Below are 21,188 nucleotides of genomic sequence, written 5' to 3'. Positions count from 1 at the left end.
CTAATCCCAACAGACTTTTTTTTTTCTGTTTGGGTCACACCTGGCAACACACAGGGGTTACTCCTGGTTCTGCACTCAGGAATTACTCCTGGCGGTGCTCAGGGGACCATATAGGATGCTGGGAATCAAACCTGGGTCAGCCACGTGCAAGGCAAATGCCCTACCTGCTGTGCTATTACTCCAGCCCCCCAATAGACTCTTTTAGAGTTGGAAGTAGAGGTTATTTGGCCAGGGTTCCTTTTGTCATTCCCCTGAGGATTGGGTGTCATTTCCTTTCCTTTGGGGATTGATTGATCATGAATCACTGTCATTTCCCTGGAGGCCTCAGGAAAGAATTGCCCGACAGACCCTCTCTCCTTGTGGCCACTATTGGGTGACCAGCAGGGACACAGGGGTCTGTTTAGGAAACTGGAGTTTTTCTGTTCATTCTAGAGTTCAAGGAAGGGTCACGTGAGACTCTCAGTGAAAAATTAATTCTGTGGGGTTTTTTTTTGGTCGTGTTGAGGGGATACCTCATTTATAAAGGCAAATAGTTTTACCATAGGAAGTCAAATAGAACTTTAAACGAACATAGCACATTGTGCAATTTCTTAGGAAGAGAATTCTCTTTCAAAAGTATGCCATGTCCACTGAAACTGAAATATAACCATTTGTGATGAGCTATTGCTTAGAATTTTAGTGTATGTTCCCTTCCACTCCTCGAGACAATAGAGATGTGATTGTGGACATTCAAGGCCTTGAAACCAGGCCATCATTAGCCCTTTTCTCGTTTCTGATCCCCATTCCCAAACCTAAAGATGTTTCAAAGTGAGAGATCCTCCCAGGCTGGGGAAAAATGAGAGCTTGGGACCTCGTCCTGGAACAGATTTAGACCAGTTGCCTCTGCTTTTCTTATCTGGAAGGAATATGTTAGGGCAAAGGCCTCGTCACTGCTATCAGCCACATACCCGAGAGAGGACAACCATCCTCCACCCCCTGGGGGTGCAGCATCCAGACTGACAGGGACCTTAGAGATGCTTTGGACCAAAGATGTCATTTTGCAGGGGAGGGAATGGAAGTGAGGAGGGTAGATGGGTGGGGTGCTGGTCAGGGCCAGGCTCAGCCTGGTCCCCATATCCTCCAGAAGAGTGACAGCAGATGTGTGTTAGATGCTTTTCCAAGGGGAAAGCAGCCATGAAATGTGTGCTGGAAATGCTGGTCAGGCGTTGGGTGAGAGGTGAGTCAGGCCCTGTGAGCGTGTGCAGGGTGGCTAGGTTACCTTCTCTTGCTAGAGGCTTCCTTTATCCTTGCCCTTAGCCATTCGATGCTGTGTGTTTTAGAGGTCATCTCTGCAAACCAACTGGGGAGCTCACTCAGCATGGCTTTCCTCTTCCGTGGAGATTGCTGAGTGGTAGCTGGAACTTCCAGCCAAACCTTCACAGGGGCTCCAAACTTAGAAGTTCAAAGGAAAGAGCCAGCTTACTTAATAGCCTGGGTAACCCTGGCAACAAAGAGGCCAGGCAAAAGCCTTCTGGGCTGGAATTAATGCATATTGCTGCTGCCACAGCCAGGCCTGACCTTTTCATACGGCAGGTGGGAAGCCAGCAGAAATGCTCCTGGGCTTCAGCTGTGAGCAAAAGTCTCAGGCCTTAGGGCACAGGCCGGTGCTGAGCAAGAAGCAGTGTTGGGACATCCTTCTCCCCAGATAGTGGGAGGACTGAGCTAGGACTGGGCAGGAGGGATGTCGGAACCCCCCAGCTTAGACAAAGCAAACTGAATGAGTTGAAATGGCTTGATCTGGTCACCCCCTCATGGGCCCTTTATTTGCCTTTGCATGTGCTTCCTGGAAGCTTTCAGGGTTGGCAGACCCATTCAAGCAGAACAAAGCACAGGCTCAGCCCATTAAGGCATCTCTCCAGCCCCATACCTGATATCTTAGCAGCTTTAAAAAAAAAATCATTGATTCACTGAACAGCATTTTTCAAACGCTTGTTTATGCCAAGGCCTGGGGATACCAGTATGACCCAGTACTGACATTGTTCCCACCCCTCAAGGGATGTCTAGTTTGGAGAGAAAAGAATAAGGTGTGTTGAGAGCCAGAGATATAGTAGGGCAACAGTGGGACACTTTGACTATGCACAGACTGACCTGGGTTCAATCCCCAGCACCCTGGAATGTCTCCTGAGCCCCACCAGGAGTATTATCTAAGCACTGCCATATGTTCCCTACAAACACACACACACACACACAGTGTTTACCTGTGAGCTGAGGATTGTTGAGGTGGTATCAAACAGACCATCAAGAAGATGGGGAGTGGGATTGAGACAGAGTGAGTCCCTCCTGGGTGAGGGAGTTTGGGAGTTGATGAGAGAGTAGAGAAGAGGTGTGTCAAACTGATTGGGCCCATTCAGGGTCCTGTTTTACCTCCTCATTTTCAAAGGTAACAGAAGGTAGCCAGTTGGCTTTTGGAGCCCAGAACAGCCCTCCTGCCTTTTCATTCATCCATTCCCAGATTCCTGCCCCCAGCCCCTCCTCCCCCCATCCCAGAAGGTCTGGATGCCCCACCTTTCCTAGGTTATCTGCATCTATGGGTGGGCAGGTGAGGCCCGGGAAGGTGAGGGTCCTGCAACATAAGGACTTTGGTGGAGAGTCTTGGTCACTTAGGTGTTGGTGAGATGTAATAACTATATCAAAACCCTAAATGTTAACACAGTTGGAAACATGTGGCCTAGAAATTAATGATTAAAGCTTAAAGAGAGCAGAGACAGAAGAAGCTGGTTATTAAGAAACAGAAATTGGTCATTACCTTCAGGTCAGGTGGTGGGTCCCTGATCCTTAAGGCCTGAACAAACTCCCACTTCCTCTCAACCCCCAGTTCCTGGTCTATAGTACAATCTTCCTCCCTGCCCTCTTCACACCCACTCGTGTGCAGTTCCCTGGGACCTTGATCTCAAGTGCTCCCTCACCTCCCTGGTCCTGTGTTTCTTCCTGCAGGCTTGGGTAGGTCCCAAATTAGCCCCTGTAAATGATTCTGAAAAACAGAGTCCAGGGAACAGTGAGGAGCGTGATAGATTTACTCACACAGCGGGGTTGAAATTGATGTGTACATCAAAGTCATACAGAGCTTCCATCAGAACAGGCAGCTGCAGTGTTGAAAATGTTCCTTGAGACCCCTGCCTTGCCCCCTTGAAGGTGTGACACCCTGCTGGCCCCTTCCTGTCTTTCTTCCCTGCCCCTAGCACCCCTCACCCTCTCAAAGACATAAAAAAAAAAAGCTCTACCAACCACCCGTGCACCCTCACTTACCTGTATATTCTTCTAAGGGCAGCCTCTTGGCTAAGAACTCTTAATACCTGCTATTAAGAAAATCATTTGTTTTCCACTTTGTTACATGTGATGATGAAATGTATAGAAAAATGGGGAGCATGTTAGAAGCATCAGCTCCAGCTCCTGGAAGCAACCGCCAGAAGGTGGCTTCAGAGCCATCTTATGGTGTCTGTGCAGGGCTTGTGTCTGTCTGCTCAGGGCTGGGGCTGGACCACTGACCTTGAGACTTCTTTGCAACTTTGGTGTCAGCCCAGCTCCTCCAGAGCCAACTGCCCCTTAGCATCCTGGAGGGCGGGGAGTACTGTCCTCACTTGCTCTTTTCCTGGAGGAGGCACAAAGTGCAGGTGTCCGCCTTGTTAGAATGGAGGGATTTGCTATAGCAGATTGTTAGGGAGAAAGGGAGTTTGTTGCAAAATTACCCGGCAGACACCATAAGAATTAGCATGGTCCGAAGAGAAGATGAGAGAAGATGGATAATTCTGTCTTCTACAGAAGGTTTTACTTTCTTTCAGTGTGTGTGTGTGTGTGGGGGGGGGGGGGGGGGGGGGAGGAGAACACCGGAAGAGAGGGAGAGTTTCTTACAACATTGATCTCAGTTAAATATTAGTTGGGTTAATTAAGGCATACAGCACAGTTAAACAGGAAATTAGAGTAAATTATTTAAATTCTAGCATCAACTACAAATATATAGGTTGGCAGAAGGTGGAAGCTTGGTTTATTTCTTTTTTTTTTTTTAATTTCTGCTTTTAATTACCAATGTGTTAGCACAGCAGTAGGACATTTGCCATGCACGTGGCCAACCCGGCCGACAAACGTTCGATTCCTCTGCCCCTCTTGGAGAGCCCGGCAAGCTACTGAGAGTATCTCACCCACACAGCAAAGCCTGGCAAGTCCCCGTGACGTATTTGATATGCCAAACACAGTAGCAACAAGTCTCACAATGGAGATGTTACTGAGCCCTCTAGAGCAAATCGATGAAAAACGGGAGGACAGTGCTACAGTACTGTGCAAAACCAACATATGATATTCTAACAATTCAAGAGGATATAAAGGATGAAAAATTCTGCCTTCCTATTTCACCTCCCTGCTTTAGTCCTCACGCCCACCCCCTTCTAAAGACTGTCACTGCCACTGTCTTCCCGTTGTTCATCGATTTGCTCGAGCGGACCCAGTAATATTATGAGACTTGTTACTATTTTAAATACCTTTAAATAAATCCCTCTGGACCTCTTTCTATGTAGGAATTAGAGAACATGATGGATTCATCACCAAAATGGGATGAGGCCATAAATATTTATATGAAAATTGCCATTGTTTCCCATCTCACAGTATATCATGAACATCTTTTTGCGTCAGCCAGATCTTTTTTTTAACAGCTGCAGAGCATCCTTTTATGACTCTGTTATGATATAGTTATTAAATCTACTGATCATTTCCCCCTATTACAAACAATGCTGCGGTAAAGATTGGGTGCATCTCTGTGCACACACATGGGAAGCTTGCAACAAAAAGATCCTAGAAGTTGAGGCAGAAGCGATAGTACAGTGGGTAGAACGTTTGCCTTGCACACGGCTGATCTAGGTTCAGTCCCCAGCATCCCATATGGTCCCCTGAGCACTGCCAGGAGTAATTCCAAGTGCAGAGCCAGGAGTAACCCCTGAGCATTGCTAGGTATGGCCCCCAAAGAAAAAAAATCCTTGAAGTAGAGTGGCAGCATCAAAGATAAGTGCATCTGATTGGTAGAATTGTCTGAGTGTATCTAACAGTAGGGTCTCTGTTTATGCCCCCACTGCATAGAAGCCCATAGAAGGGTTTCATCAAATAGGATTTCCAGCAAGAAGAATGAAGTACTTTGGCACTATTATTTAAAGTGTGAATCAAGAGCTTCATCATATATCCTGGATATTAGTCCTTTATCTGATAATAATGTGTGTAGATACCATCTCCCAGTCAGTAGGGTATCTTTTTATTTTTATCTCAAGTTTCACCACACAAAACCTTTTATTTTTATTTATCTTATTTATTTGCTTTGGGGCGACAACCAGAAGATACTCAGGGGCTATTCCTGGCTCTGCATTCAGAAATTCCTCCTGGTGGTACACAGGGGACCATATAGGTTACTATATGGGGATCGAATGTGGGTTGGTCGCATGCAAGACAAGGGCCTACCCTCTGTACTATTACTCAATCCCCCACAAAACCTTTTAATTTGATATCATCCCGTTTATTAATTTTAGTTTCTTACTATTGCAAAGGAGGGATAGGACAACGGTAGGGAGTTTGCCTTGCGCACAGCCAGCCCGGCTGAGCCAGGTTCGATTCCTCTGCCCCTCTTGGAGAGCCCAGCAAACTACCGAGAGTATCTTGCCCACACAGCAAAGCCTGGCAAGCTACCTGTGAGGTATTCAATATGCCGAACACAGTAACAACAAGTCTCAAAAGGAGACGTTACTGGGCCCGCTCGAGCAAAATTGATGAACAATGGGAGGACAGTGACAGTGACTATTGCCAGTAGAATTGCATATATTTCAGCATCTTTTGTTGAAGAGACTGGTCTTGGCGTATCTGTTGAAAACCAATTAATATTAGTTTGATTAATTAAGGCCTAGAGCACAGTGAAAAAGGAAATTAGCTGAAGCGATAGCAAAGCAGGTAGCGTGTTTGCCTTGCAAGTGGCTGACCCGAGTTTGATTCCTCCACCCCTCTCTGAGAGCCCGGGAAGCTACCAAGAGTATCTCGCCCGCATGGCAAAGCCTGGCAAGCTACCCGTGACATATTCGATATGCCAAACACAGTAACAATTGTCACAATGGAGATGTTACTGGGCCTGCTGGAGCAAATTGATGAACAACGGGAGGACAGTGACAGTGACAGATTTAAATTCCAACATCAAATACAAGTATATATGTTGGCGAAAGATGGAGGCTTGGTGTGTGTGTGTGTGTGTGTGTGTGTGTGTGTTTATGGTATATATATTTGGTATATGTGTGTATACACACACACACATGCATATATATATGTTCCTATGAAACAAAAGGGTTGGTAGTTGGAGCGATAGTCCAGCGGGTAAGAACTTACCTTGGAAGAAACTGGAGCAATAGCACAGCAGGTAGGGCGTTTGCCTTGCACGCGGCCAACCCAGGTTCAATCCCCCAGCATCCCATAAGGTTCCCCCGAGCACCGTCAGGACTAATTCCTGAGTGCAGAGCCAGGAGTAACCCCTGAGCATCACCTGGTGTGACCCAAACTGCAGGGGGGCGGGAGGTGGGGAGAAGCAGCAGCTGACCCGGGTTTGATCTTCTGCATCCCATATGGTTCGTTCCTCGGCCAACTCCAGGAATAATTCCCGAGTGCAGAGTCAGGAGTAAACCCCTGAGCATCGCCGAGGGTAGCCCAAACGCAGATAGAAACAAGGAAAAGGGGGTGTGCGGTGACCCCTTTGGATTCCCCGCAGCCCCTGCCGGGTCCCACCCAGGTGCGGGCGGCAGGTCCGCCCCTGACCGGGAGAGGGCGCCCCCTGCATTTTCCCCCCTCCCCCTGCACACCCCCCTCCCAACCCCCAGCCCCCAGCCGCGCAGCCCCGAGGAGCAGTGAGTGGGTGGCCCGGCCCGCCCGGCCGAAATCTAATCGCGCGTTTCTGTCTCCTCGCGTGGCCCATGAGCAGGACGACAAGTACTGGGCCCGGCGCAGAAAGAACAACATGGCAGCCAAGCGCTCCCGCGACGCGCGGCGGCTCAAGGAGAACCAGATCGCCATCCGGGCGTCGTTCCTGGAGAAGGAGAACTCGGCGCTGCGCCAGGAGGTGGCCGACCTGCGCAAGGAGCTGGGCAAGTGCAAGAACATCCTGGCCAAGTACGAGGCCCGCCACGGGCCGCTGTGAGGACCGACTGCGCCGGGCGGGCGCGGGACGACGGACGAACGAACGAACGAACGAATGAATGAACGAACGAACGAACGAACGGCGCGACCCCCGGCCCGGGGTGGGGGGCGCCGCGCCCTTGGGGCCCGCCTCCCCGACATCAGCACTTTACCAGCGGCATCCACGCGACCGACTCCCGTCTGGGTGTGCGTGTGTGTGTGTGTGTGTGTGTGTGCACGCGCGTGTGCGTGCGTGTGTGTGTGTGTGTGTGTGTGCCCGTGTCCACGTGCTTGTGCGCCTGTGTGTGTGTGTGTGTGTGTGTGTGTGGTCGTTGGTGTGCAACTGTGCATCCCCAGCCCCGCCCCCACCCATGCCCTCATCTTTCCATGCCACCCCGACCCCCACCCCGTCCCAAAGAAAGGTGCCGTGTTTTTACTGGACTGTGGAGACCTCGAGGGGGGCGTTTCCTGCCTCCCTCCCACCACCACCACCACCACCATCTCTCTACTCCTGCGCCTTCCACGTTGCTTCACTCCTGTTGGTTCTTCTGTCCCCTACCGACCCCACCCCCGACACCCCTCATCCCACGCCCCCCCCCACCCCCCACACTCGGCTTGGCTGCACTAAGCAGGACCCTGGTATAACAACTTTCTATCTCCGTTTTTTTTTTCTTTTCCCCAGACGCTGCAAACTCTTGTTTCAGTTCAATCTGTAAGTTTAAACATGCTAATTAGGTGCACAGAATCATTTAGCACTACACTGCAGCTCGATTCAGTTATAGGTTGCTTTCCTCCTCTTTTTCAGTTCCCGTGATAAGCGTCTTCAAATTTAAAGTGCTGTTTAGATGGATTAGATTCCATACTTACTGCTCTCGACTAAGTTTCCTTTGAATTCTGCCAACCCCCAGATAAGTAAGAGTACTACCCTAGAACACAGAGTGTGTTTTTTTGCACTGTCTGTACCTAAAGCAATAATCCTATTGTACGCTAGAGCATGCTGCCTGAGTATTACTAGTGGACTTAGGATGTCTTCCCTACCTACGAATTTCACCGTCTTTTTAAGAAACAAAAATCAAAGCAATGCATTGGAGCATGCCCAGAACATCCCCGGGTGAGGGAAGCAGGGGGCAATGCCAGGTCTAAGAAGGAGGGGTTACTTTATCAGTATATGAGCCAGAAATGCAACTTGGAACAGCTTTGGACATCAGCATGTTTGGGTTTGTTTCCTTCCGCTCCTCTGCCCCACCTCCCACTTTTTCTAGTTACAAGTTTTCCATCACCCTCTTGAGAGTCAATTCAGTGACTTAAGATTTCGTTTTCCCCATTTTTTGTAATATATATATTTTTGTGAATTACACCTTGCTGTTTTTAAAAATCAGTTAAGTTAATAAGTTGATATTTTGTAAGATCCCTTTTCCTAGTGGTGTCATTTTTGAATGCTTCATAAATTAATGATTCTGGAGCTTATGTTTCTTAATTCTGTTTGCTTTTGAACGTACGTGCTCTTATAAAGTGGACTTCTGAAAAATGAATGTAAAAGACACTGGTGTATCTCAGAAGGGGATGGTGTTGTCACAAACTGTGGTTGATCCAATCGATTTAAATGTTTACTATAGACCAAAAGGAGAGATTATCAAATTGTTTAATGTTTATACAGAGTAACTATAGTAAGTTCTTTTTTGTACAGTATTTTTCAGATATAAATACTGACAGTGTATTTTGGAAGACATATATTATATATAGCAAAGAGAAAAGGAAAACTATTCCATGTTTTAAAATTATATAGAAAAGATATATATTCATCCATGTTGCACAGAGAAAAGAAATGCTTGGGGGGTTGGAAGTCTTTAATAGTTAAGCCCATCACTGACACATCAGCATGTTTTCTGCTTGAAATTAAAATTTTATTACAGTTTCCAGGCTCGCTATGACAAATTTTGCTCTCAAGTATAGAAGGAGCTTTCTTATTTTCTATTAGGTGTCAGAAAGAAGTCAGTTAACGTCACCAAAAAGCACAACATGAATGTTAGTCAAATATTTATTGGATGATACAGTGTTTTTTAGGAAAAGCATCTGCCACAAAAATGTTCACTTCAAAATTACGAGTTCCAGGAATGGAGTCTGACTGCAAGCACCCCAAACAGTTCTGTTCTCTGTGGGCCTGTGTGTCTTAGGCAGTACCAGGTTGATAACGGTGCTATGTGTATGGTTCATCATTTGATAGATGTTTTGACTTCCAAGATGATTGTTCTTTTGTTTTACGAAGCTGTGTAACGTCAAGAGATTCTGCTGTTATTGCAAAGAAATGTTTTTGTGCTTAGATTAAATAACCTTTTATCAATGGGATTTTTCTAGTTTCCTGCCTCCAGGGTCTCTTCTTTCCTGGCCTGATGTTCTCCTAGTTAGTTCATCAGCAGTGTTTCAGAGTTTCATAGTCTTTGGAAAGCTGAGTGTTAAGGCTGTTCCTCTAGGTTTGCATTTGTCCTAAACTACAGATTAAAATGGGAGAGAGGCAGAGGATCAGAATTGAAGCCCATTGTTCACGTAAATGACTCAACAAATAGTCAATGAGACCATGGGCAATCCGTGAGCAGAACTGAACAAGTGATATTTGAAAAGAGACCCAAGGGGGTGCAGAGCTGGCAATTTCATATGGACAAGAGGCTGACTGCAGCGGAATTGTTCAGTGGCAGTAATGTTGAAAACAGAAGCCAGAGATGGCTTTAAGTGGAGAAGTGCGGAAGGGTCTTGCCGCCAACAGTTCGGTGATGTTAGCTAACGAAATGGTAGCTAATGAAATTGTGTTTGAATACTGGTCTTTCTTAAAAAAATTAAGCTGTTTATATCAAATAAGCATCACAAATGTCTTTTGCAGAAGGAATAAAAAATCATAATAAAACTTAAACTCTTTTAGGTGCCAGGAGAGGTTTTAGAAACCTACCTCATCTTTAAAAATTACTTAAATTGGGCCAGAGAAATAATAGAACAGGTCGGGCACTTGTCTTGCATGCATCAGACCCAGGTTCCATCCCTGGCACCACAGATGGCTCCCAGGTACTACCAGGAGCTATTTCTGAGCAGGAATGAGACCTGAGCACAGCTGGGTGTGCGCCCCCCCCCCCAAAAAAAAAATAAAACAATCAAAAAAGCTTAAACTTTGGAGTTTATTCAGGTGCCTTATACGTGGGGCACTTTCCTCACACACAAGCACTTTCTTGAACTTGCAGCAGCCAGGGACCCTCAGCTAGAAACAAAACCCTCTGGGTCAGTGTGTGGGAAGCCAGAGCCTGATGGGGAGCGACTTCCATCAACCAGGGTCAAATGAGTTCAGCAGAAAGCAACTATTTTAAGAATACTGTTGTCATTTTTCACCTTTTGATCATAAGCATTTTTCAGAGATTAATTACTTGGCCATTAAAAATGAATTCAAATCATATCATGCCAACATCAGTTCAACATGACTGACGATGGGCGGCCTCCGGCTTCCTGAAGGGCCCATCATTTCTTTTGACTGGACTTGGAAAGAAGGACTGAATTGACCAGCCTCTCCTGTACACGGTCCTTGTGGAGATAGGCAGGGCACGGGATGGCTGTGAAGGATGATTTCCTCCTTTTGAGGATATGACTGCTCACCATTCAGATCTCAGGAAAGACTGGTTGACTTTTGTTTTCAGATACAGCTGGCAGGGCCGAAGCAAGAGTACAGTGGATAGGGTGCTTGCCTTGCATCCAGCATGGCAGGGTTTGATCCTTCATTACCCACATGGTCCCCTGAGCCCCACTAGGTGTGATCTCTGAGCACCATAGTTGTGGAACTTCCCCAACCCAAATCAGATATAGCAGGCCTTCTTGAAGCCACTTCTCAAGGCAGAAGGTCCATATTTTTGGTCAGGGTGCGGAAATAGCCAGTGATTTCCTAAACAGTTCACTAGTCTGATGAAAGAACTCAGTAATTCTGAAAATGCATTGAAAAGATTTTGAATCTGTTTACAACAGAGTCAGAAAGTTTAAGTGGAGCTTTCTTCCTGCCAGCCGAAGGGTGACATTCTATAAAATATAAAATTATGCTTCAATTTTTCTCTTTCTCTCTCTCTCTCTCTTTTTTTTTTTTTTTGCTATAGTTTATCTCATATTCCCCAGATCTCCCTGTTGGGATACATTTGCACTTTTTCTGAGAGTGATGGAGGTAGCCTACCTGTAAGGGTGGAGTTAGGTTGGGGTGAATACCAATGTGCTGGTCCCTTTCTCCTCTCAACCTACCCTCCTACTGGGGCTCTGAGCACCCCCTCCCCCGAGAAGTTTTCCCCAGGTGTCGCTATTATTAATAATGCTGTTTTTAAAAATGAGTAAAGCCTTATCGTAGGTCTTGATCCATTTGATTTGGCAGCTAAAGTCAGTACATTGTCAGAGGGTGAAGTGTGTGTGTGTGTGTGTGTGTGTGTGTGTGTGTGTGAGAGAGAGAGAGAGAGAGAGAGAGAGAGAGAGAGAGAGAGAGAGAGATGAGAGAGACAGAGAGAGAAAGGATATTTAACTCAAGACATAAATTCTTTCATTTTGGAGCACCTGACCGGACATGACAATAAGCCACAATTATCTTTTTGGCAACACCACTAAATTGGCGTCTGTTAAACAGGTACCAGTTCCCATGAGGTCAGTTTGTTGTGCACTGTGATTCTGGTGGTGTGTTTGCTGTTAAGTCCAATCTTGTATGTTATATTCCTGATGTTTAATAAACTTTGGAGTTTTTCCTTTCTTTCATGGAGTTTTGTTGACAGTCTTCTAGAAATCAGCTCTTTCCCCAGCACCAAGAAACCATACGCTTAGCTCCACTAGATAGGTGATGACACTAATTATCAGTAAATGAACATGTACTGAGTTTTTGCAAGACATTCTATTGGGCACTTAAATGGAATAATATATTTAGGACCATAATGACGCTATGAAGTCAGGACAAGTGTCATCCCATTTTACAGAAGTGAAGAATGAAGCTTTTGAGAGGCAAAATAGCTTTCCTGATTTATCGGGAAGTGCCTGATGCATTCTGAACCACTGCATGAGCCTCCTCCTATAGAGAGATAGTTGCCGGAAATAGGCCCAGGACTTCTCTAGTTGAATGTGTGGAAGTCATGCAGGAGAAGGAAGAGATGGCTCAATGGTCAGCATGGGCTTTGTGTCATCACAAAATAAAAAAGGGGGTGCACACTCTCTCTCCACGTGCATTTGGTGGTTAGGCTGTTTTCCTACCCTGGATGGACTACAGTGATGGATGAGTAAAGTAAAGTAAAGGCCCTCCCGTTGATCATCGATTTGCTCGAGCGGGCCCAGTAACGTCTCCATTGGAGACTTTGTTGTTACTGTGTCTGGCATATCGAATACGTCACGGGGAGCTTGCCAGGCTCTGCCATGCGGGCGAGATACTCTCGGTAGCTTGCCGGGCTCTCCGAGAGGGGCGAAGGAATCAAACTCGGGTCGGCCATGTTGGCTGCGTGCAAGGCAAATGCCCTACCGCTGTGCTATCGCTCCAGTGATGGATGAAAGAAGGATAAAACGGGAACCAGGCTAGATGGTGATCAATTGCCATTTATTATTCCTCCACTTCCTTCCACTCTCATTCACTGCCCATATTCTTCTCCTCAGCCCATTCCCCAAGTCTAGTTATACCCTCTCTCCAAGGGTTGAGGGTAGCAGTTACACACAGGTGAAGTTGTACAATCAACATATATATGTAAAGGCCTTTCCTTCTGGGGAAGCTCTTCTTAGACAAAGATCTGCAGCCAGGAGGTTTGGCTAGGGGTGTATTTCTCCTTTCCTTAGTCCAACAACATTTAAACATTCATCTTAATTTTACTTCTTAATATTAATCATTTTGTATGGACATAGTAAGAGATACATTAAGCTTGTAAGGTGGCTCTCCTGGGGATATCTCACTATAGATCCTGGACTACAGTGCTCAGGCCAGATTACTCTTTCCTAACCCTAGCAGGTCCTAATCCAGTTGTTAACTCTTTGGATCATGACAGAATTTGTCCATGACCATGCCCTTACCTTATAGTTAAGTATATTATGGTGCTTGGCCTGACCCATTTTGATGCCAGGGTAGCTCACAGCTTGCCCTGGATCCATCCAGTTCCTCACCGGGGCCCTGATTTGGGGTGCTAGGAACTAAACAGATGCCCAGGAGTGAATATTATTTGGAGTCAATTAACTCCCAAGTTACAAAAGCATTAACTGTCTTCCTGTGTCTATACGAAAATGACATTGCTCTGAAGTAAACCATGCAAAGAACATAAGGGAAGGAGAAAAGCAATATTTCACTTACAAATACAAAATCAGAGATTTCTGAGGAGTTTGGCTCTACAAGTCACTTTACAAGTCACTGCTTAGGGGAAATGAGTGATAACAGACAGGGGAAGCAGAACAAAGGAGAAGTTAAAGATGAATACCAAAGAGGAGATGGGAGAGTTTCGGAAGTATTGTGATGGGTGTCACTCAGTAAATCTAAGCTCCTTGTTGTGGAGGAGAAAGGCCAGATGAGAACTGGCAAACCAATGTTAAGCCTAAAATGTTTAGAATTAGGCCCAGGTTTGATCCCTAGCACTGCATGGTCTCCAAAATGGCCCCTGGTGACTGGGTGTTACTTCCCAAATTTCTTTAAAGTCATCTGGGGAAGCAGAGGATTCCAGATACAGCAACTTTGAATGGGGTTTGGGAGGAGGCCAGAAAGCTGAATTTGTAATAAGCCTCTAGCCAACTCCCAGGTGTGGCCAATTCACTGGAGCCAAGAGCTTATAACCTTGGCCTGCTTTGAATGCATGACCCTTGGGAGATCCATAACGAAGCTTCCATTATCACCTAGAGAGACCTGCAGCTTTTTGCGTGTTTTTTTTAAACACTGTGCCCCTCACCCCACCAAGAAACCTGAAATGCTAGAAGAAATGAAGACCTCCAGGATATGGAGTCTCGTGCCATGTGACTGGCCCAGGCAGCCCTTGGTAGCTCCCTGGGGAGCTCAGGTACCTGGCAGGACCAGACTAGGTGAAGGAAGGCGGGTTCTCTAACACAGGTGCTGGGGCTTCTGTGAGAGGTTCTCCGACTCCAGATTCAAATCTGCTACTCAGCAACAGTGCCCTTGAATGAAAACCTGCAGTTTGGAACCCACGTCTGTCCATCCATGAGACCGGAAAGAGCATTCATCTCTGAGGAGAATGGGAACACAACAGATGCGTGAACTTGCACATGATGAGCCCTCAATAAAGACCTCCTAGGGGAATACCGCCCCCTCCCCCCACCTCCCACCACCCACCATAGGAAGGTGCCTCAGGAACTTTTTCTTGCTCAGGAGCTCTTACCCTGCATTCCTGCGAACAGGACAGAAAACAGTTCTGCTGAGGAGAAGTGGTGGGAGCGTGGGTTTGGGGGATCCCTGAAGGTGATGCAGTTCCACTACTCCCCCCCCCACCCTCCACACACACACCCCTCAAAGGGCCTTGCTTTGTTCCCTGGGCAGCCCCTTCCAATTTAGATGGAGCTGTTACAAGTTGGGGTTCTGCTCAGTTTTCATCATCAAACATCCTTCTTTCTCAGAGGATTAAGTACAGCCATCTTAGCCCTTAAGATTCTCTGTGGGCTGTTCCAACACTGGTGAAGTGACAGGTGTTGGAATATTGTATTACTGAAACCCAATCATGAACAGCTTTGTAACTGTGTATCTCATGGTGATTCAATTAAAAAAAAAAGATTTAAAGCAAAGAACAGAGAGAGAGAGAGAGATTCCCTGTGACCTGCCTGCTACAGCACCTGCCTCATAGGCCTAAGGCCAAGAGTTCAATCCTCATAACCACATGTTGAAAGCACTGCTGTTTGGTATCCCTGGTGCCACCACAAAGTGTGTCATCTTGAGGGCACAATAACACAGGTCCTAGGGGCAACTGCCAAAAAAGGGAAGGGAAAGGAAAGGGGAGAATGAAGATTGCCTTTGCGCATCTCATGTTATACTGGTTCACCCTGTAGAGCTGCTGGTGTGAAGCCAGGCCTTGTGGCTGCTGGGTGACCCATAAGGCCTCAGTGCCTAGGCCCAACCCATGGGCACATGCCACTCCCTTGGGTGACTCTTTCCTTCACATCTAAAACACAGTTGACCGTAGCAAATGTCTTCATTTCCCTGTTTGAAAAATCACTGGTTAGAAGTATCTCTGAGCACCTTTGGCCAGGAACCATATGAGAATGTTTGATCTTAAGACCTTTGTGCTCAGGTAACATCTTGGTAATAAGTTACAGGAAAGGTCTAAGTGAGGAAGGTAGGCCACTTCCTTTGCTTCTCTGGGCTTTGAGCCAAAGAGGGTTCAGGAGGGGACATGGGTCTAGAGCTTCTATCTCTGACTTCTTTCCCTCCTTCCTGCAGAGCTTGGCACAAGAGAAAGGCTGGTTCTTACTGAGCCCTGGAGCTGTGGCATCTCCTTTAATTCCTCCTCTCTGAATTAGGGTCTGCTTTTATCTCTGCTTTGCAGCTGAAGGAACAGATGCAACAACATGAAGTTAAGGGGGATTGAAACCCAGGCTGAGTCTAGAATTTATGTTGAAAACCATCCCATGCCATGGTTTCCTGCATTGTGTAGATGTTCAGCAAAGCCAAAGGCAATGATTCAGGTTGGAAGGTTGAACCCAGAGTAGCCAAACGTGGACTTAAATCCCAACTTTGTTACTTGCCATCTGTGTGACCTTATAAAATACACCAAAACACCTTGAGTTTCATCTGTGATACTGGCGTAACCATATGCTCTTTGATGGGCTTGTTGTTAGGATGAATTGAGACTTGGCATGAAAAGCACAGTGCCCAGAGTAGAAAAGGGATTCAGCAAATATTTGTTTTTTGCATTAACAATAGCAAAGGTTAATTTCTATCGCCCGTTTTGATTTCACCAGAGACGACAGTGTTAGACTGGGTGTTGTATACTTTGATGGATGCGGTTTTATTCCTATTATACCTGACTCAAGATCCACTGCTGTGTGTAGTGCCAGCCCTCTTTCACGGAGATGTAAACAGGATGGAGTATGACCCATGTGATGAGCCCAATCTTATGAGACTGACTTCCCCCCTATACATAGCATTCACGAAGCATTGCCAGTTTCAATTTGGGGGACTCAAGCAGTGTTTGGGGGCTTTAGGGGGCCATTTCTAGTGATACCCCACCAACCAGGCCACATGGCTCATTGCGAGGGTCTGAGAATGTGATGTCACTCGGACTTTGCAGCACTCGGGATCAATAGGGCCACTCCAGTGCTGTGGGAGTGGGGGGATAACAAAGCTGTCACCTGGTAGTGCTCAGGCATCAAACTGGGGCCCAGCCCCCTCTGCTGTCTCAGTCCCAGATTATGAGTTGAGTGTCAACTACATTGCCTCTTATATAGAAGTTGACTGAATTTGATTTTCTGAATGTGCTGAATGGGACTAGATAGATGGCCCTGCCATGTGACGGAAGTTGCTTCTCAGAGATGTCAGAGGCACTTCCCCAGGCTCCTCCTGATTGCTTCTGCCATCCAGCCTGCCTTAGTCTCCCTGATGACTATTCTCCTGCTGATCACTTGGGCACCCAGATCCAGGCCGACACCATCCAGGACGAGGGTAAGAAATATGCCAACAGCTTGCTAACCCCCTTGCTTTCCCTTCTGACATTTCACCGTGACTACCTTTGGATTCCAGACTCCCTTGTATTTGGTGTGAATTTTTCCCAGGAGATATGACACAGGCTGACAAACAGCCCACCACATTGCCATGACCTCCTCTCTCCTCTTGACTTCAACAGAGGCCATGCACAAGTAAGAAGACACCGGGTCTTTTTCTGAGTCACAAAATTGCTCTGGCTGGAGAGAGCGATGCTTCTTTGAATTATACCTTGCAGTGGTCAGTCAATCCCAGTAGAAAAAACTTCCTCCGACAGCCATGTCTTTTTGTTTCTTTTTTTTTTTTTTCTTTTTGGGTCACACCCGGCGATGCACAGGGGTTACTCCTGGCTTATGAACTCAGGAATCACTCGGAATCGAACCTGGGTCATCCACGTGCAAGGCAAACACACTACTCTCTGTGCTATCACTCCAGCCCCATCCATGTCTTTATTCAGAGTCTTGGCCTCTTTGCCAACCTCCTCCCTTGATGAGCAAGTAGGAGATGGTTCCTTGTCTGAATCCAGGCCCACCCCCAGGATCCGACACTACCTCTCAACTGTGCTCCTGCAGCTTCTGTGCAGCTGCTGAGTTGGACCTTCAGAGTATCACTGCTAAGGCCTGACCTCAGGTTACCCAGTACTTGAACTCTGTCTTTCTTTCTTTCTTATTTTTTTTTAATTTTATTGAATCACTGTGAGAAAGTTACAAGCTTTCATGTTTGAGTTACAATCACACAATGATCAAACATCCATCCCTCCACCATTGCACATTCCCCACCAACAATCTCCCCAGTATACCCCCCTTCTCCACCCTTCCCCTGCCTCCATTGGCAGACAATATTCCCCATACTCTCTCTGTCTCTCCTTTTGGGCATTATGGTTTGCAATACAGACACTGAGAGGTCATCATGTTTGGTCCATTATGCACTCATTTGTGGAGTATTGAACTCCATCTTGAGCTTCCCAGTTGCCCATGGGAGCTGGTGGGGTAAGATTGAGGTAGCAGGGAGCCAACTTCAAGATACCAACCCAGAAAGGGAAGACTAATATTTCTTGGAGCATTGGTCTTCCTTTTTTTTTTTCTTTCTTTTTTTTTTAAGACTGGAAATTTCCTTTTAAATCATGAACCCACATTGCATATTATAACGTGGATATCTAAAATTTTTCATCACAAGTTTAAATAATTGCAAAGGATGAAATAGTTGCTTTGTTATAAGTACTGGCATTTTAAAATAAACCTCTCTGTTGCTCTGAAAATGTAGCCAATGAACTCTAAACCCCCTTGGTGATTTGATACCTAGCAAAAATCCATGTAAGGAATGCAATTGGAATTTTTGTATGTCAGATTTTTCTTCAAAATCATTCTTTCCCCTCATCTAATATGAGGGGAATACATTTCTGTGCTTGAAAGTCTTATACTGGTTCCCTTTATCCTATTTAGTTATAATATTATCTGTAGAATGAGATTATTATTTTTATTTTCTCACTACACTAAATATATTACCTCAGTATGATGTATGGTTACCTTTATTACTGGTGTTCAGTTGATCAAACCATCTACATATATTAATATATAGGTAAATAATTATTGACCTTAAAAAACAAAGTTTTAATGGGATAGCAAATCTAGGGAGACAGAAGTGGGGATGATGTTGTCCTGTCAACAAAAGACTTTGAATTCAGTGGTACCACAAACTGTAAGTACTATCTGGGGACACATAGCTGATGATGGTGATCAAGGAAACTGTTAAAATGTGTTTTCAAATAAATTCAACTTACTATCAGCAAATGTTTTATTTGTAAATCTGTTTAATACCCATCTATCTGGGGTTGCATAAAATTTCTCAAATGAAAAAGGTCGCAAGTTGAAAGAGTTTCAGTTTGCTTTGGGAGCCATACTGGCAGTCAGAGCTTATTCCTGGCTCTGTGTTCAGGGATCACTCCTGCCAGTGCTCAGGAACCACATGTGGTGCCAGGGATTGAACCTGAGTTGGCCGCATGCAAGAGAAGTGCTTTAGCCTCTGTTCCTTCTCTCTGGCCCAGGAGTGAAAGGATTTAAGAAGCCCTGCCTGAGCAGCACTTGGTCACTCCCAGGGCTCACTCCTGAGCACAGAGCCCGCTATAGCCCATGAGCACTGCTGGTTGTGGCTCAACCCCCCAGGCCTCCAAGTGAAGAAAAAAAAAGGACAGATGTCTTCCTCCCACTTTCTTAGTTCTAACATTGACCCAGTGTAGTGTGTGGAAATGATAAAAGAGCCTGATATCTATTTGTGGTCATAAAGGATTTAATGAGGGAGTGGGTGGTTTATTTGACCTCCAGCAAATCTAAAATAATAAAAAACCCCTGGGATTAGTCTTCCAGGGCTTGAATTGATCCTTCATAGATGAAATGAAGCACGAATTTGAAGAAAAAATTATGCTGGCTCAAGGCTCAAAGCAGAACCACTAGGGAGATGGATGGGTGGGGGTGGGATCAGGTGGGACCAGGGAGAAGAAATGCTTATTTGGCTGAATCTCATATTTTTGAAAACTGAGGATGCTTGTCACCAACGGACACAGGCTCAGTAGAGATAGAATGGCAACTTTCTGGAGGTCACCTTCTCTGAGCTTGACTTCATCTTTTGAAATAGACCTTTAAGTTCATGAAATAGAACCTCTACCTTGACCTCACCAGAGATAAATCAGTTTCTGGAAGGAAGTGGCCCAGGATAAATGATCTCTCTCTGGGTTTTGAAAATCAAAATTTGTTAACAAGTAGCATGAAAAAATCCATGGAGACCACTCATTACTGAGTCCCTTCATATTGGTGACTTGCAAGGTTTTTCTTTTCATATGTTCGTGGCAAGGAAACGGATTTAGGAAGGAGTGTTAAAGAACTGCTCATTTACTGTCTTTATGTTACAGTGAGAAACCGGATGTTTGCAGATTGAGACTGGATTCCATGTGAGGTTTGTGAATCCTCAGTCTTCCACTCATGCTGATACATCAACCTTGGCCCATTAGAACTATCACCAGGGGCTGGAACGATAGTACAGCAGGGAGGGCGTTTGCCCTACACACAGCTGACCTGGGTTTGATCCCTGATATCCCATATGGTTTCCCAAGCACTGCCAGGAATAATTCCTGAGTGCAGAGTCAGGAATAACTCCTTTGCATCACTGGCTGTGATGCAAAAAGCAAAATAAGAAAAAAACAAAAATCAAAAAAAATTAAAAAAGAAAAAGAACTATCACCAAGTCTTCAACTCTAAGTTCAACTGGCAGTGGAGCATGGTGGACAACCCACCATTGCCACTAATTTTTTAAAAAGCTCCCCTAAAGCAGTATATATTAAGGAGAAAGAGAGATGGGTTCAATGGCCTGAGTCCATGCTTTGCATGCTGACCCCCAGCACTTCAGGTCCCCTGAGAGTCTCCTAGAGGGACCCTCAAACACTAAGGAAGGCATAACCCCTGAGTACCAACTAGTTTTCGTATGGCACCTCTCAAAAATGAGCACATTCTAAAAGTAAAACTAGAAAGCTTATTTTTCTCACCTAACTTCTGATTTTTCTAGCTGCACCTCCCAGATCAAGTGCAGCTCTTCAAACACTTCTATCTGAAGCCACTACTGAGCCTCGGGATAAGAAGAACTGAACACTGTGTCTTGAAGTCCCCAGTCCAATGGAGAGTTGGATGACTTTCCTTGGAGAGGTTATGATGGACTTATTGCCTGAGTCATGAGGTCCAGCTCCCATCCAAACCCTGTTCTCCCCCAGTGACCACTTCTCCATCTCTGGGTATTCACCCATGACTTGGGAAGGAGGAGAGAGAATGGACAGAAAGAGGATGTGTCTCTCCAGGAGGCAGAAGTCTGGGAAGGAAGTTGCTGCACTGGCACAGGCTACTTAAGGGATCCTGACCTGCCCCCACACCACTGTCCAATGGCGTACCTCCTTATTGGCGTCTCAGGTCCTCCTGACAGCTGCTCAAGTCAAAGGGGACATGGAGGGCCATGAGATGGCTCAAAGCCCGAGCATGGGCTTTGTCTGAGTGAGTCCCAGGTTTGAGCCTCAGCACTACAGTCCCTTGAGCACCCCTGGGAGCAACCCCCAAGCACGCCAGAGGGTGTGTCTCCTCCCTAAAGCAGACACCGACTTTGAGGACAGGTGTGTCTAAGATCAGAGAGGAAGGGGTCCTGTGTGCTAGAGCCCTGACATCTGAGGGGCCCTTGAAGAGAAGGCACTGATCCCAGCCTGTCACCTATGTCTCCAAGGCACCCACAAACGCAGTCCAACTTCCTTAGCTCTCACTGAAGCCTATTTAAATGCCACTTCTTGCTGCTCCCTGAGCTACATCCTGGGGTATCCTTTAGCACCCTACCT

General features: G+C 46.1%; 1 protein-coding gene across 3 annotated transcripts in view; it reads left to right on the top strand.

Moving 5' to 3' along the window:
* Nucleotides 1-7,194, top strand: part of HLF (HLF transcription factor, PAR bZIP family member) — a 60,837-nt gene extending 53,643 nt beyond the window's left edge. For 2 of the 3 annotated variants that reach the window (XM_056127514.1, XM_056127516.1), the window contains exon 4: nt 6,968-7,194. In XM_056127514.1, coding sequence (XP_055983489.1) covers nt 6,968-7,186 — 219 coding nt within the window. In that variant the 3' untranslated portion in view covers nt 7,187-7,194. The remainder of the gene's footprint in view (nt 1-6,967) is intronic. The other variant, XM_056127515.1, reaches the window with a different exon arrangement.
* Nucleotides 7,195-21,188: the final 13,994 nt, after the last annotated feature.

This window comes from Sorex fumeus, unplaced genomic scaffold, assembly GCF_029834395.1.
Source record: "Sorex fumeus unplaced genomic scaffold, SorFum_2.1 ptg000063l, whole genome shotgun sequence".
In the NCBI taxonomy this organism is placed as follows: Eukaryota; Metazoa; Chordata; class Mammalia; order Eulipotyphla; family Soricidae; genus Sorex; species Sorex fumeus.
Note: the sequence above shows the minus strand (reverse complement) of the source record. Positions and strands in the feature narration are given on the sequence as shown.